The sequence below is a fragment of the Ips typographus genome, linkage group LG4 (assembly GCF_016097725.1).
Source record: "Ips typographus isolate SLU linkage group LG4, UJ_Ityp_2.0, whole genome shotgun sequence".
NCBI classification, from domain to species: Eukaryota; Metazoa; Arthropoda; class Insecta; order Coleoptera; family Curculionidae; genus Ips; species Ips typographus.
Window position 1 is genome coordinate 14,181,002 of NC_138425.1, and position 18,483 is coordinate 14,199,484.

The 18,483-nt window shown below is 34.4% G+C and overlaps 1 protein-coding gene across 2 annotated transcripts in view; it reads left to right on the forward strand.

Annotated features, from left to right (window-relative positions):
* Positions 1–588: 588 nt before the first annotated feature.
* Positions 589–18,483, forward strand: part of LOC145728791 (putative sodium-dependent multivitamin transporter) — a 32,768-nt gene continuing 14,873 nt past the window's right edge. The window contains exons 1-2 of one of the 2 annotated variants that reach the window (XM_081979302.1): positions 589–864; positions 920–1,057. In XM_081979302.1, the coding sequence (XP_081835428.1) occupies positions 938–1,057 (120 nt within the window). In that variant the 5' untranslated portion in view covers positions 589–864; positions 920–937. Of the gene's footprint in view, positions 1,058–18,483 lie in introns of both variants that reach the window. The other variant, XM_081979301.1, reaches the window with a different exon arrangement.

Below are 18,483 nucleotides of genomic sequence, written 5' to 3' on the forward strand. Positions count from 1 at the left end.
ATACAGTTGTTCTATGTCTTCGTCTGTGGACTGTTTGATAATTTGCATGTCGTATCGCTTGTTTAATTTGAAAGTTTAATAAATTAGTCTTTCAAACACTGAGCAGTATTTTAATATTTGATAGATTTGTTTATTATTTACTACTTACTTGTTTACTCTCGATTATTTCGCACCTGACATAGCTTGTTCTTGTTCATATTGTTTTAATTGTTTAATTGATTTCGATAGATAGTTTTGTTGTCAGTTTGTTAAATGAAAAGGCATGACCATTAAATAATCTAAACTGTTAACTAATAATGTATGATATGTTCACACAAAGCTATTTAAGCCAATATACTAAATTGAAAACTGAACAGATTGGCCTAGACATAAATATTTCAACTTAATTTATCATAAAAGAGTTCAGTTCTAATTAACTTCAGTTAATCAATTATTTACTAGAGCAAATCAGTTAATAATCTATTAAGACGTCATCACTAAATAAACGCAAATATTCCAGTGATGCTGAACAGTGAAACGTAAAAGCAATAATCGATAACATTTGAACATAACTTCCCACATTTTGTGCTGACCTTGATGCGTAAATTACTGGTAGGTACACAGGCGATTAGATTTAGTTTGGCTTTGCAGTCTAAAGATAAGTCATTTCGTAATGACTAACTTAGTGCACGAGTCCCATTTAAGATTACTTAATTAAAAATCTGAGATTTTTTGATATCTTGAAATAAAAAAGTAAATTGTGATATCAACATCGAGACAGTATACCGTTCGAGATACCGTTATTACATTCCAAAACAGGTGATTGCTTTCAGTTTGTGTGCGGTTCGACGAGATCAGGAATTGTTTTAGAAAATTATCGAACCGGTATTGATTACAATTTCGTAAAGTGTGTGAAAATCGTTAATTATAAATTATTTAGGAAATTCAATATTGCAATATGACGTCGCACTTTGGACTTGGATTTTGGGATTATGTGATTGTGGTGTTAGTTCTTGTGATTTCCACTAGTATTGGTATCTACTATAGATTCACTGGCGGTAAACAGAAAACGATGAAGGTAAGACTATAATATACTTGTAACTATTTAGTTATGCCTTATTAGCCAAAATGTTGAGTTTATTATTTTAACGTTATATTGATGAGTGCAAAAAAAAAATGTGGTTTGAAAATAAAAACTTAATCAAATAAATCTACAGGGTGTTGAATCTTTTCGACACAATAAAATTAATGATAAGAAATAAATTTTGGCATTCGGATATAAATTAAGAATCAATTGTAAGATTCAAACCAACGACGTCTACCTTTCCGGAGTAGAGCTCCGGAAGAACCGTCACATATTGGAAATGACGTCCCTAAAGAGAACCCTTCATAAATGATCGTGTTTTTACAGATATCTGTAAATAATAATAATAATAATTATAATAACAATAATAAGATTATAATCACTAAAAGCATATTAATAGTGAAGAAACAAACAAAAGACAGAACGAAGAAAACAGAACAGAAAAACGATGTACAGGGTGGCCTAATTTGCTTGTTTATAATATGGAAACTGCCACAACTAATAGAAAATTTATAAATCGAAAAAATGCCAGGTTATTTTTTCAAGATAAGTTCGATGCCGCAAACAGAATTTTGCAATCGTCTTTTGTTCTCTTATAATGGACAAATTTTGAATTTTTGACATTTTGGACAAGACCTTGTGACTTCGTTATTATGAGAGTTTCGTTAAAATAACTAAGGCACAGTACATTACTAATACACGTACTTTTATAGATTCACTATTTCTTGAGTTATAAACTGAACTTCTTGTTTTTTAAATATGACTTATATTTAATTTTTACCCATTTTTTTCTTTGTTTATTGCGTCTTCTGTCTCACACAAAAAAGGTTTGTTGGGAAAATGGAATTTCGCACTATTTTCTACTAAGTTGAAAATAACATTAACCTAGTCGTCCCAACACAAGACCACTGACTTAGGCTCGGTCTTGTTACCTAAAAACGCTGACGTTTCGGTGGAAAATCTACCACCGTCTTCAGAGAATCTAAAAAAGAAAGAACACAACGGCAGAACACAGAAAACAACAACTTAATAAATATTAAACCTGATAATGTTCAATTTGGAACTCTGAGAAGGGTTTTGTCAATAAAAATTGACATAAATTTTGACTTTTGTCATTCCAATAGGAAAGGTTATCTATTGTTGTAGTGAAAGGTGGGTTTTATAATGAAAACAAAATTTCAAGAAATTTCAGTTTCGTTTGATATGACCAAGTGTTATCTCCTCCTCTAGAATATTTAACCAAGTTTGGTCAATATTAATAGAGGATGTAGCAACACAGGAGTCATGGTTTAATCTAATATATGCACTTTCTTTTATTTTACGTCTTTTTGAAAAAGTTTATTTGTCTATGATACTACATTCATTCCATTTGACTCTATGATCATTATCAAACGCGTGTTGGCATATATTAGATTTGTGAAAGTCTCCAGTTCTTAAATAATTTTGGTGTTCTTTAATACGTTTTTTTAATGGTCTGGAGGTTTCACCAATATAAAATTGATTGCATTCGCAAGGAATTTTATATATCACGTTTCTTGTAGATTCATTTTCATTGTGAGGTTTTGTTTTAGTTAAGTGTGATCTTAATGTGTTTTGAGTTCTAAATATTGTTCTGATGTTATATTTTTTAGCTATTCGTTTGATTTTGTCAGAAATACCCGGAATGTAAGGAATAAAAAGGTTAGTAGAAGGTAAAATTTGATTTTGATTTCCAGATTGTTTTGGATGTTCTAAATCCCTAAAACATTTATTAATAAATGTTTCAGGATAGTCATTTTCTTTTAGAAAATTTTTAATGAATAATTTTTCTTTATTAAATTGTGAGTAGTATAAATTCGCCTACTCACTCATTAGCTCGCTTCTTGCTAAACATTTTAAATCCTTTAGTAGGTAACACAGATTCTTATATAAAAAACTCTCCTCACTTTCTTGAAAAACTCAAACATATCGACATTAATTCAAATCATATTCTGGTAAGTTTTGATGTTGTAAGTTTATTCACAAACGTCCCAGTTGACAAAACTCTTTCAATTGTTAGATCTAAATTGCAAAATGATTCAAGTCTTGGGGAACGTACAAGCTTAAGCGTAAACACTATTTTAGAACTTTTAACAATTTGTGTTAAAACAACATTCTTCCAATATGGAGATGATTATTACCAACAAAATTCTGGAATGGCAATGGGTTCTCCATTGTCTCCAATATTAAGTAATATTTTTATGGAACATTTCGAAGAAAATAACATTAATAATTTTAATTATAAACCAACAATCTGGTGGAGATATATTGATGATGTTTTCACAATATATCCATTCGGTAATGATCATCTCCAACAATTTCTAACTCACATAAACTCAATAGAACCCACAATCAAATTTACAACAGAAACTGAACAAAATAACGAACTTCCATTCTTAGACATTCTAATCAAAAAAGACATAAACAAATTTGAAACAAAAGTATACAGAAAACCAACCCACACAAATAGATATTTAAACTACTCATCCAATCATCCAATAATGGTAAAAAAAGGTATTGTAAAAAGTTTATTTGATAGAGCCAAAATTATTTGCAATAATGAACAATTTAATAAAGAAAAATTATTCATTAAAAATGTTCTAAAAGAAAATGACTATCCTGAAACATTTATTAATAAATGTTTTAGGGATTTAGAACATCCAAAACAATCTGGAAATCAAAATCAAATTTTACCTTTTACTAACCTTTTTATTCCTTACATTCCAGGTATTTCTGACAGAATCAAACGAATAGCTAAAAAATATAACATCAGAACAACATTTAGAACTCAAAACACATTAAGATCACACTTAACTAAAACAAAACCTCACAATGAAAATGAATCTACAAGAAACGTGATATATAAAATTCCTTGCGAATGCAATCAATTTAATATTGGTGAAACCTCCAGACCATTAAAAAAACGTATTAAAGAACACCAAAATTATTTAAGAACTGGAGACTTTCACAAATCTAATATATGCCAACACGCGTTTGATAATGATCATAGAGTCAAATGGAATGAATGTAGTATGATAGACAAAGAAACTTTTTCAAAAAGACGTAAAATAAAAGAAAGTGCATATATTAGATTAAACCATGACTCCTGTGTTGCTACATCCTCTATTAATATTGACCAAACTTGGTTAAATATTCTAGAGGAGGAGATAACACTTGGTCATATCAAACGAAACTGAAATTTCTTGTAATTTTGTTTTCATTATAAAACCCACCTTTCACTACAACAATAGATAACCTTTCCTATTGGAATGACAAAAGTCAAAATTTATGTCAATTTTTATTGACAAAACCCTTCTCAGAGTTCCAAATTGAACATTATCAGGTTTAATATTTATTAAGTTGTTGTTTTCTGTGTTCTGCCGTTGTGTTCTTTCTTTTTTAGATTCTCTGAAGACGGTGGTAGATTTTCCACCGAAACGTCAGCGTTTTTAGGTAACAAGACCGAGCCTAAGTCAGTGGTCTTGTGTTGGGACGACTAGGTTAATGTTATTTTCAACTTAGTTGAAAATAGTGCGAAATTCCATTTTCCCAACAAACCTTTTTTGTGTGAGACAGAAGACCCAATAAACAAAGAAAAAAATGAGTAACTCGTCTCAACAAACATATAGAACATAATTTTTACCCCATAGGCACGATTACTTTTTTAACAAATATGGACATTTTCAATTGGTTTATTATTTTTTTTTACTTTAAAATCTCTTATAATATGTAGGGCTTCGGATAAATTTTCAGTAGTATATATATACAGGGTGTCCGTTTTACGGTCCTCACCATGGGGATCTCGGTTATTTGAAGAGATACAAGAAAGTTTAAATTGGGGCAAAATTGAGCATTTAGGAGTCGGGTAAAATGCCGCTTTAAAAATTTAAAAATTCTTAGTACTTCCGAAGATATACAAAAAAAGCGAAATTATGGAAATTAGTTTTTATTTTTTTACTAATTTATGTGATAAGATAACTGAAAACAATGAACACTTTACCATTGGCACTTTTCCTTCTTTACAACGAGGCATTATCATTTTTAGTTACCATCATCAACTTTAATTTTTCTTATGAGCGCATGATGATGGTAACTAAAAACCGAAACGTCGGAACTGAAATTTGATCACGTTGTAGAGGAGGAAAAGTGACGTTGATAAAGTGTTTTTTGTTTTCAGTTATCTTATAAAATAAATTAGTAAAAAAATAAAGAATAATTTCCAAAATTTCTGTTTTTTCGGATATCTCCGGAAGTACTAAGAATTTTTAAATTTTTAAAGCTGTAGGTATCTCTTCAAATAACCGAGATCTCCATGGTGAGGCTCGTAAAACTGTATACGACACGGTTCCTTACCGGAAAACGACTAAATATTTTTCCAAGATTTTTTACAGACAGGTTAATTAAAATAACAATTTAAAAATATTTGATATTATAGAGGGTGCTCCAAAATAAAGATACATATACAACATATGTTTTTTTCTTATGGAACGTATTTTAGATCATTTTTGAACTCTAGATGTAAAATAAAGACAACTTTCTGTTATGTTTCCTATACCTAATATTAATGGTTTTTGAAATATTTGAATATTTGTAATATTGTAAGATAAATTTAAAAAAAAATTATTTTTAGAAAAAATTTATTTTCTTTGCATTATGTCGGTAGTAAATCAAAATTATTACTAAATAAACTTGTTTTGAATGTTTTGATTAGAGAATGACGGACGGTGATTTGTTATGATTTTTAAAGGTTGATAGCATGGCCGGATATGAATTTTCCTTAACAACCGCTTGGCGCGAGATTTAAAATTTCCGAATTTTAGATCCGTTTTTCGTCTTAATGGTCAAATCTACGGTATTGAAAAAATTACAAGTTGATAGCCGAAAATGTGCTCTACAACTTTTATCTAAAGCGTTTTTCCATTAAATGAACCGTACAGACGCAAAAAAATCAAAACCGGTTTCCCATGTTAATCTCCTATTTCCAAGGTGCTCTTGGACACCTGGTATATACGCCTTTATAATACTCAAAAGTGATTTACCGATACTGAGAAAAAAATACAAAAGAATTAAACAAATTGCTTGAACAGTATGTGGCGCCCTCTACGATCAATGAAAAAATTGTTGACAGGTATGAATTTCCCATCTCGGAAAACCCCGAGATGGGAATTGAGTTTTAAATTTTAACTTTGCCGCCCTGTAGCTCTGTAATTATCAACTTTTGGATTAAGGCAAATATGGCTTGAAAATTGGCAGGATACTGATGTGGGCATGCCCAATCTAACTAAAATATTTTCAAGATGGTTGCACTTCCGTTTATACGGGAAGTCGATCACAACTTTCTTATTTTAAATAGAACACCCTATATATTATTACATATTTAGGTTCCTCACAAAATTCTGACCAACTTTTGTGTACAATACCCTATGCCTATCTCTAGCCGTTTTCGAATTATTTGATGTTTTTCCAAAAAAGTGACAGTTGCAACACTCAACATATTTTTGTACTCTGTCAAAACCGTATTTCATTTTGCAATGAAACTTTGGGTTATTGTAAATAAAGAATCGTTTTATTAAACAGGGTGCGTAATGACTCATTTGTATACAGGGTCGTCAAAAAAAAAATTATAAACTTGCCACTAAAAAAAATGAAAAATTTCAAGTTTTTTAAATAGAAACCCACATTTTTTATGACGATAGCGGATATTTAGGTTTTGAGCATTAAAAATTACTATACGTCTCAATTTACTTGCCTATACCTAAATCCAACCCATTTCGTTTTATTTGAGAATAAACATTTTTTATTCATAAAACTCCAGATTTCTTGAAAATTTCTCTCTCTAATTACGTGTGGATTTATGTCACACCAGTAGTGTGAATTATGTCTATTGAACATTCCATTTTTAGTGAATTTGGCTTCGTCGCTCTCAATAATATTATTCAAAAACAATTCTTCTCCATAGTGACTAGTCAGCAAAAACTCACTAAAAACCACTCTCTTCGGAAATTCAACCTCTTTTTTAAGTGTTACACTAATTTAAATGAAAAAGGGTGAAATTTATGTTTCTTCTGGATCATTTGAATTAGGCTTTTGGATATGCCTGATTCTACGGAAACTTGTCTTATTGACGAAGTTGGATTGACAAAATTGCAATTTCTACATTTGTATTATTAAGGATTGGTTTTGTTTTAATAGCTTTTATCTTCACAGATCTCGTATTCTTAAAATTTTCAATTATTTGCTTGAGAGCTTTTGGTGATGGCTTTGGTTTTTCTGGATAACGAGCGGCAAATACCTCACATGTTCTACTCACAACTTTATCACATTCTTCGTAAATAAACAGATTTAAGTAATCTTGGTTTGAATAACGTAACCGCGACGGCATATTTGCAATTGTCAAACACTCAAAACTAGTGTTATTATGCTCTGCAGGTCTCCAATATCACCGTGTGTCAAAAGTATGGCCAACTAGAGTACCAGCTAATCCCAACCACGCAGCCTAATAAAAAAAATGTTTATTCTCAAATAAAACGAAATGGGTTGGATTTAGGTATAGGCAAGTAAATTGAAACGTATAGTAATTTTTAATGCTCAAAATGATTTTGTCATAAAAAATGTGGGTTTCTATTTATAAACTTGAAATTTTTCATTTTGTTTGGTGGCAAGTTTATGATTTTTTTTTGACTCATTTGTTACAGGGTTACAAATGAGTCATTACGCACCCTCAGTTTAATAAAACGATCCTTTATTTACAATAACCCAAAGTTTCATTGAGTTATATGGCCATTTCTGATGATCTAATACTAAATAGACATCCTCAGAATAGCTTTACTAAGTCAGCATTTATTTTCCTATTTATACAGCAGCATTTGTGCATGTAATTAGTCATTAAGATATCTCGCTTGGTTAACGTTCAAATGTAATTTCGTTCGTTTTTATTAAATAAAAGTTTTTTAAAAACAGAAGTTGCATTAATAAGAACAAAATTGGCGCAATCGGTAGGATCCTTTCGGAGTGCGAAATAAAATTCGGTTTTTGTGAAAAGTTCGGAGTTTTCGAAGTGAAACGTGTGCAGTCCGTGAATGTTACATCACTGGATTAAGTAGCACCCTCTCTGTGTCAACAGTTAAGAAAGGATTCTGAAGAAAAGACCAACGCAAAAGCATCTTGTGACTCCTGGCAGACATCGCTTTCTGGTTCGCCATAACGAGAGAAGCCAACAGGGATATATTAGCCGTGCTAGTGTCCCCTACGAGCAGTACTACCCTGGATAGTGAAGCTACTTAGCGACGTACCGCTTGATACAGGACGAAATACTGGGAGACAACTGTGAGTCAGTAATTTCCTATAGTTGGTGTACCTGTTAGTTAATGATGAAAAGTAAATGAAGAAATTTACTCAAAAAGATAGAGTATTAGAGGATATATCGTATCCAAAACGAAAAATTAGTTTAGATAAAAATTTAACTTCAAGTTTAACTAATTTGTATACGGAAATTTGTTACGTACGAAATAGAGTTTTCGTCCGTTAACTCGTTTGATTTGTGTTTTTAATGTACATGGGCCTAGTTACACTGGTAGACCGATTCCGATCGCTTAAATCCTCCAATTGCACTTTGTGCACATTTTGTTGTAAATGTGGGTGCGTGACCTGATAAGTTATCAGGTGCCGTAGTCACGTGATTGGTTTCGATTTTTGACGGGGGAGCGTCGGTTTGTGGTCGTGTTTCTTTGTGTCAGGTGCCATGTGCCTATTTAATCACCCCACTTTGTGATATCGGTCTCTTTAACACTACAGCACTCGAAATGCCGACATCTGATCTTTTTTCTGAGCGGTGTGGCGCGTGTGAATTTTTAATCCGTGATCATCTGGCCGAATTACAGGTAAATTGGTTTTATTGTTAGTTCTTTTGAATTATTTTGTATCGGCCCAATTTTCCAACACAGCATTGTGTTCGGCCCAACCGGATATTCAGAGATTTTTCCAACCGGATATTCAGAGATTTTTCCAACCGGAGATTCAGAGACTTTTCCAACCGGAATTTCAAGGACTTTCCGACCAAAGATCCAAGGGTTTTCCCGACCAAATAACATTTCAATCGGGGATTGAATCAGCCTGACTGGGACTGCTTTGTCCAGAGTTTTCCGGACCAACCCACGTGTTGGAAAAGCCGACCACCGGCCACAGAGTCTCAAAAGGTCAGAATCGAACCACCACAATTCCTCTCTTGATTTGGTTTTGTTTAATTTTATTTTATTTTTATTTTTTAGTTTATATTAGTTTGCTCTAAACAACTTCAACACTTGTCATCACCTCTGGTCACCTTTTTGGTTGCCGGAACAAGTGTTGAAGCTGTTTGTTCGTTTTCCCTGGTGTTCTGCTGTTTTCTGCCCTAGGTACATGTCACCAGTCTCTGGACCCCATTTCCTACCTGGAAATTAGCGGTGGCCACTACTGACTACTGGGAAGAGGATACTGGAGGTTCCAGGACCCAAACATCGTCTTTGACAACTGGTAAGGGCAGTCAATTACAGTTTGGCACTGGGAAAACTTTTCCTGTTTTTTTTTAATTTCAAATTTATCTTGATTTTCCATTTTATTTTAAATTCAACTCTCTTTTTGTTTTCAACCTTTTTGTGGCAACTTTTGTAAATTTTGTAAATTTTTGTAAAGTTGTAAATATTGTAGTTTTGTTTTTTAACTTGTAATATACACGTGTACATATACAACAAATGGTTCGTTTGATTTCCTGCAGTATATCCAAGTGTGTTCATCTATAGCTAGTTATGAACTCATGCAATTAATCCACGACCTTGAGCTATCTGATAAAAAAATGTTGAAATCTCATTAACGTGAGGTTTCATCTTAACAAATTGGCGACCAACGTGAAGGGCCTTTTTGATTTTTAGTGGATTGAGCACGCTTGGATTGTGGGTTATCAGACTGCCTTGTTTGTGCATGTGTATTTTTGCATGGCTACAATATTTACTTAGTTTTTTCACGGTGCCAGACGTGTTGATTGTTTAAGATATTTATTCTTAAATTAAAGAGTGTCAAGTTTGGAATTGCTGGTTTATCGTATTATCGTTGCATTTTTACCTTTTGCTTTGCTTGTGACCGTGCCAATCTATTTTTAGACCGAAGTTTCAGGTTTGCCCCGTTATCTTAAGTTTTTTTTATAGTTTTTCCTATAACATTGTGGTTCGGTTTTGCAGTTAAAAGTGCGAATTAATTTTCTCTTTTGGTAGAGATTTTATTTGTACTGATTTGGACAATTTTAATTTTCCTTAATTTGATTAAGTGTTTAATTATTGATTGACTGATTTATTTAATCAGTTTTGAGTAACTTGGATCACAGGTAGTGATCAAGTTTTTGATTGTTGTCCAAGTCAGTTGTTTTTGTTGCACTTTAGCTGTAGAATTTATATATCTCTTGTGTTTATTTAGTTTTTTGGGGTTAAACTAGAAATTTTAATAATGGCTCTCCAAATTAATGCCTTGCAAGCCCATGAGCTAGATTATGAAATTTCTATCAGATCTATGAAGCCATTGGGTACTGTTGATCAGAGACGTAAAATTTTGAGGGGACTGTTGGCTCAAGAAAATGCCAATCGTAGTATTTGTCAAGTGTCGAACCCATTTGAATTTGATTTTGATGAAAAGGAGCTGGCGTTATCTATTGCATCAATTAAGGTTAAAATAGTGGGTTTTACCGGTACATCTAGTGATCCTTCATACAAAAACATTTCAACTCGGCTCTGGCATGTCTCAGGCCGACTTAATCGTATGAATCATACTTCTGATGAGGAAACTCAAAGGAAGAATGATTTATATGTTGAGATATTAACTTTGGAAGGTGATCTCGATGCTAAAGTTTTTCCAGCTGCTTCAACTCCTCTTGACCCAAATTTGGGTTCTGTCAGTTTTAATGCTAATGCAGTTAATCAGGTTGTTAGCAAGTCTGTGCCTGTACATAAATGGGGACTGCAAAAGTTTACTGGCGAGGGTTCATTAATGGCTTTTCTTGAAAAGGTAGAAACCTTTAGAATGTCTCGTGGCTGCTCAACAGATGAGGTTTTTGCTTCTGCTGGAGACCTTTTTGATTCGCAAGCTTGGACTTGGTGGTATAATCATCATAAAAAGGGGCGTTTTATTGATTGGGATGGTTTAGTGGGTAAATTAAAAGAGACTTTTTTGCGTGACCACTATGATAGAAACTTATTAGAAGAAATCAAAGCTAGGAAACAAAACCTTAAAGAACCAGTTTGTTTATTTATTAGTTCTATGGAGGGTCTTTTCAATCGATTAACTGAGGCTCCTTCTGAAAAAGAAGTTGTAGACATTATCAGAGAAAATTTAATGCCGGATTATGTTAGGACTTTGGCATTGCATGACATAACTGCTGTCAGTGACTTGACTTCTTTGTGTAAACGAATAGAGAACAGTCTCTATGTTTCAAATCAGTACCGACCAACTACACATAGAGGTAATTTAATGGAACCTGATCTTAGTAGGCCAGGCTTTTCTGGAAATATTAGTTCTGTTTCCTCCAGTGTGGTTTGTTGGTATTGTAGGAAACGCGGTCATATAAACACTGAATGTACTGCCGAAAGGAGTTTGTATTGCTACAGTTGTGGTAAAGAAAATTTTCCGAAGTCCAACTGTCCTAATTGTTCAAAAAACGTCACAAGACCTGGCAGGAAGACCAACAATCCTTCTGTCAGGTCGACAAAAAATTCTCAAAAGAAAGAGAACAAAAAAGACAGTCAGTAGTGACTGATCTTTTGGATTGGCATAAATGGTTGGACCAAGTGAAATTTTTTATGTCTGAAAAAGTTCCTATTGTTGGTGATAGTCAAGTTACTGAAGACGGTGCGTTGTCTTTGTCCACGGAAATTTCCGTTAATCCTGTTTGTGCTAAAAAATCGTTTGATGACCGTCCATATTTAAATGTTAGAATTTCTGATTGTTCGTTTTTGGCTTTGATCGATACTGGTAGTTCTATCTCTATTCTGGGTTTTGATGGTCTGCAGATACTTAAATACGTAGACTTATGTTTGACCGAAGATTCGTCATTTCACGTCACTACTGCTGACGGAAACTTACAGAGTGTGTCAGGTTATTTTTGGGCTCCTATAACTTTAGGTAATGTTACCAGACTGTTGAAAATTTTAGTTATTCCTTCTTTAAAACATGAGTTGATTTTGGGCATTGATTTTCTTAAAGCATTTAATATTCAATTAAATTTTAGAAACCTGTCATATCAATCAATCTTTAATTCAGTGTCTGTTATAAATAAGATTCAGTCTGCTGAAGAGTTAACTTTGACACAGACTGAAGAACTTAATAAGATCAAGGATCTGTATAAAACTATTGCACCAAAAAAAAAATTGGGTTTAACCCATTTAATTAAACATACCATTAACACCGGTAATGAAAAGCCTGTCAAACAGAGACAATACCCATTATCATATGCAATGCAAAAGTGTCTTAACGAGCAGGTGGATGAAATGCTGGAGCTTGGTATAATAGAACCTTCTAATTCACCTTGGTGTTCGCCTATGTGGCTTGTCAAAAAAAGTGATGGCTCATTTAGAGTGTGCTTGGATGCCCGGAAGCTTAACTCTGTTAGTATTCCTAGTGCATATCCAATGCCTCTTATTGATTCTATTGTCACCAAAGTTCGTGATGCGAAATTCTTGTCTTCAATTGATTTAAAGCAAGCTTTTCATCAAATTCCACTTGATGACACTTCAAAAGAGAAAACCGCTTTTGCAGTGCATGGTAGGAGTAGAGTAGAAAGTAGTAGTAGTAGTAGGACTGAATGATAGTGCCCAAAGTATGTGTCGATTGATGGACATGGTTATAGGACCGGCTTTAGAGTCTTATGTATTTTATTATCTTGATGACATTATTATTGTCACACCTGACTTTGACACACACTGTGAGATTTTGAAAAAACTATTTATGCGTCTTAAGGATGCTGGTTTGACTATTAAGGCGGATTCACGTTCGTACTTACAAAGTCATTGTCGTAAAAAGTCGCACACGTAAAAAGTTAAATTGCATGTAGTTATATGAGGCAGTTTTCAGTAGTGCGTGGAACGGCGCAACATAGAAGTTCGTAATACGGCGTACTTCTACGTGACGTAAAAGTATGTACGATTTCAACTTTTGATGTAGAAATCGGTACGTTTTTACTCTTGATTGAAGTTGACAATCGACTGACAAGTGGTAATGAATAAAAATTTAGCGGCGTCGGCCGGAAATCTGTCGCAATTAAACCTAAATTGTTTTATTGTTTTTTGAAATGAATGTTATGTTTATATGTATAGTGAAGGGCAGTGTTCATTGTTTAAAAAAATTTTACTTGGCACATTTCATGACTTGTGCGACAGACGTTCCGCGTACCAAGAGAAACTCCATTTGTTGCTTTAATAATTTCTACGAATATCTATGTTATAGTGTTATACGACTTTTTACAACAGAGAAGTCTCAAGTGTGAACGTGAATCCGCGTCAAGTCAATTTTGTAGGTCGTCTCTCAAATTTTTAGGTTATATTGTTGATCGTGATGGGCTTAGGACCAACCCTGATAAAGTTTCTGCTATTTTGGATTACCCTGTACTTACCCTGTACGTACCCGACTTGTCGGTTTGATAAGTTATTATCGTAGGTTTCTTAAGGATTTTTCGTCCCTATGTAGTCCAATTACAGATCTTTTGAAAGGGCGTAAAAAAGGTCAACCTATTGTTTGGACCCCTGAAGCAAACATTGCTTTTGCTAAAATTAAAGAGGCACTTACTACTGCTCCTGTTCTTGCCAGTCCTGATTATACCAAGCCTTTTAGTTTAATGTGTGATGCTTCTGACACAGGAGTTGGCTGTGTGTTGTATCAAGAGGAGGACGGTTTGGAACACCCTATTGCCTATGCGAGTAGAACTTTGAACAAATGTCAACGTAAATATACAACCACTGAAAAGGAATTGTTAGCTGTTTTGTTTGGCATTGAAAAATTCCGATATTATTTGGAAGGGACACATTTTACGGTCCATACTGATCATTCCTCTTTAGTTTGGTTGAATAACATGAAAAATCCTTCTGCTCGTATAGCTAGATGGATTGTTAAGTTATCTCAGTATTCATTTAATATCGTGCATAGAAAGGGTGTTGCCAATACTGTAGCTGATGCTCTTTCGAGAAGTTTGGAAGATGTTGCAGTTTTAAATTTGACCAATCTAATTTTGGATAAATGGTATCGTGACATGTTAGTGAAAGTTCAAGAATCACCTGATAAATTTCCGACTTTTAAGGTGAAAAATAACTGTCTTTATAAACATGTATTTTCTAAGTACAACTTGGATGGCAATGTTTCCAATTGGAAAATTGTTGTACCTACGGCTCATAGACAGGAAATTCTTGAAAAGTTTCACGATCATGAAACAGCCGGTCATTTAGGCATCTCTAAAACGTTGTCTAGGGTTGCTGAACTGTATTATTGGGCAAATATGCGAGATTCTGTTTACCGTTATGTTAGAAAATGCACTATTTGCGCTGCTAGTAAATCTAGTCATTTACCCCAGGCAGGTCTTATGGGTCAATACCGAAATGTTAATTTTCCTTTCCAGTTATTGTCAGCTGATCTTATTGGTCCTTATCCAAGATCAAAATCGGGAAACCAGTACGTTCTTGTTGTGGTGGATTGGTTCACTAAATTTGTACTTGTGCACCCTATGGCGAAGGCGACTTCTAAGGCCATAGTTAAGTTCATAGAAAATCAAGTTTTCCTTTTGTTTGGGGTTTGCCAAATTTTCTCTTGTGACAATGGTAGTCAGTTTACTAGCAAGGATTTTAAAAATCTCATGACTAAGTATAATGTCCAGAAAATTTGGTATAACGCTAAATATCATGCACAAGTGAACCATACTGAAAGAGTCAACCAAGTGATAATCACTGCAATAAGATCCTACATTCATGAAAATCACAGGGATTGGGATAAATCTATTTTCCAAGTTGCCCAGGCTATTAGACTGGCTAAACATGAAATTACTGGTTTCTCTCCTGCATTTTTAAACTTTGGCAGGAATATACCTGTTGATGGTTCATTTTATGGTTTAATTAGTGATAATGCTGACAATAAGGTGGAAATTTCTGATAAAGTGCATAACCCCAATACAGTTCAGGAATTACCTAACATCTATGAAGAAGTTCGGAAACGACTTCATAAATCTTACATTCAAAGTAAACAACGTTATGATTTTCGAAAGAGAGATGTTAAGTATCATGTTGGAGATCAGGTCTGGAAGAAAAATTATGTTTTATCTAAAGCAGTAGACGGTTTTGCTGCCAAGTTGGCACCTAGGTACATTCCGTGTACTATTTCTAAAGTCCTCTCTAATTTAGTATACCGTTTGGTTGACAGGGATGGAAATAATTTGGGAGATTGGCATGTATCTGACATTAAACCGGATGTGACTTTAAGTGACGAGTCTGAGCATTCTGATGCTCATTCGTCTGACTGATTATTGAGATTTAGTTTTTGTTAGGATTGAACTTTGTATGCAATTCCGTCAGTTTAATAGGTGTACACGAATTGAGTCGGTCGTATGTTTTCTAATTGATTGAATCCATAATGAACAAGTTTTTGTTTTCTTGTTTTGGTGATAATGACATTTGTTACCTAACATCTTTTTCAATAAGTGTCATTATTAAGGGACAGTGGCGGGTACTTATATACTCAATTGTTTAATTGAAAGATTCTGTGGATACCGTATTACCCAGAATAACACATTTTAACATCGTGTATCATTTTTAATTTAATTTAATTTGACTTGTTTATTATTGGATTTAATTTTTCTCGATTGTGACTTTAATTGATTGATTTTCCCGCTTTGGATACTCCCCTTTATTTGTTTGTTCTGGAATGAGTGTTACCGTGTGGTCAGGGTTCCTGGAATGATTTGGGAGTGTCAGGGAGTATATTTTTCCTCAATTGTGACTTTATTGATTTTTCCCGTTTTGGATACTCCTCTTAGTTTTTTGTTCAGGAACGAGTGTTACCGTGTGGTCAGCGTTCTTGGGACGATTTAGGAGTGTCAGGGAGTCAGAGTCAATTTTTCTTTTGCTCGATTGTGTCAATTGTTTTTCCCCGCAACTTGTATGCGTTAATGTTTAATCTTGCGTACATGTAGGGAATTTCGTTTTTTTTCTATTCTCTATTTTGTCTTGTTGTCAGTTTTGACAATTTACCTGATTTTGACTTTTACCGGATTTGACTTACTTTGTAACCACTGCTTTGTTGTAAAGGGCTGAGCGGAATTGGGTGCCGCCATGGTCACTTAACCTTTAAGGTTTTTGGGAGGGTAGTTCATGGGGGGAAAGTCCTAGAGTCCCTGTAAGTACCTTAATGGCCCTGGAGTACGGGGACTTTCTACTGTGTTCGACCTCAGCCCCAATTGCTTGGTTGAGTGGGATTTGGCGTCAGTGGTTTCGTTCGGAACACCCCAGTAGATTTAATTTTTTTTGTGTGGTTACTAATACACTAACCGTTCGGTGTATTTTTCGGGTTTTCTAGAGAGGGTTCCTATCAAAAACCTTTCCTTTTGTTGGTGGACGATTGTCTTCTCTTTCCTGTTAGTTTTCTTAATTTCATTTCCACCTGCCAGGTGATTTGTTTTGGTTTCTCTTTCTGTGGTTTTCCTGAGCGTTGAGTCCTGTCTCTGTTTATCTCTACCGAGACCAATGAATGAGGTTTCCTCTCACATAACGAGGTTTACGCAACGTTGGTTTCATGTTCAACCCCGTTTTAATTTTCTGGACTTAAACCGGTTAGAGATTTGTAGGGTCATGACGACTTCTCCAGGGAATATTGTTTGAGTGGGAGACTGGAGCGAGTCAACTGGTACCTTGTGTTTTTTTTTTTTTTTTTTTTTTTTTCCCTCTTCAGAGCTACTTCATAGCTGTGATGAGCTTCATTTTCGTTTGAAAGGTTGTATGCCTCCTTCAAATGGTATACTGGCGCCCATTATTTGTTCTCTTGATTTTGGTGGTTTATCGTCTTTTGGTTTGCTTTTCTTCAGGTCAGTTTCGAGGTGCTTTTTCACTTAAAAAAAAATTGAACAAGTTTAATTTTTTTTTGGTTACTTAGGGGAGTGTGTTACGTACGAAATAGAGTTTTCGTCCGTTAACTCGTTTGATTTGTGTTTTTAATGTACATGGGCCTAGTTACACTGGTACCGATTCCGATCGCTTAAATCCTCCAATTGCACTTTGTGCACATTTTGTTGTAAATGTGGGTGCGTGACCTGATAAGTTATCAGGTGCCGTAGTCACGTGATTGGTTTCGATTTTTGTCGGGGGAGCGTCGGTTTGTGGTCGTGTTTCTTTGTGTCAGGTGCCATGTGCCTATTTAATCACCCCACTTTGTGATATCGGTCTCTTTAACACTACAGCACTCGAAATGCCGACATCTGATCTTTTTTCTGAGCGGTGTGGCGCGTGTGAATTTTTAATCCGTGATCATCTGGCCGAATTACAGGTAAATTGGTTTTATTGTTAGTTCTTTTGAATTATTTTGTATCGGCCCAATTTTCCAACACAGCATTGTGTTCGGCCCAACCGGATATTCAGAGATTTTTCCAACCGGAGATTCAGAGACTTTTCCAACCGGAATTTCAAGGACTTTCCGACCGGAATTTCAAGGGCTTTCCGACCAAAGATCCAAGGGTTTTCCCGACCAAATAACATTTCAATCGGGGATTGAATCAGCCTGACTGGGACTGCTTTGTCCAGAGTTTTCCGGACCAACCCACGTGTTGGAAAAGCCGACCACCGGCCACAGAGTCTCAAAAGGTCAGAATCGAACCACCACAATTCCTCTCTTGATTTGGTTTTGTTTAATTTTATTTTATTTTTATTTTTTAGTTTATATTAGTTTGCTCTAAACAACTTCAACACTTGTCATCACCTCTGGTCACCTTTTTGGTTGCCGGAACAAGTGTTGAAGCTGTTTGTTCGTTTTCCCTGGTGTTCTGCTGTTTTCTGCCCTAGGTACCTGTCACCAGTCTCTGGACCCCATTTCCTACCTGGAAATCAGCGGTGGCCACTACTGACTACTGGGAAGAGGATACTGGAGGTTCCAGGAGACAAACATCGTCTTTGACAACTGGTAAGGGCAGTCAATTACAGTTTGGCACTGGGAAAACTTTTCCTGTTTTTTTTTAATTTCAAATTTATCTTGATTTTCCATTTTATTTTAAATTCAACTCTCTTTTTGTTTTCAACCTTTTTGTGGCAACTTTTGTAAATTTTGTAAATTTTTGTAAAGTTGTAAATATTGTAGTTCTGTTTTTTAACTTGTAATATACACGTGTACATATACAACAAATGGTTCGTTTGATTTCCTGC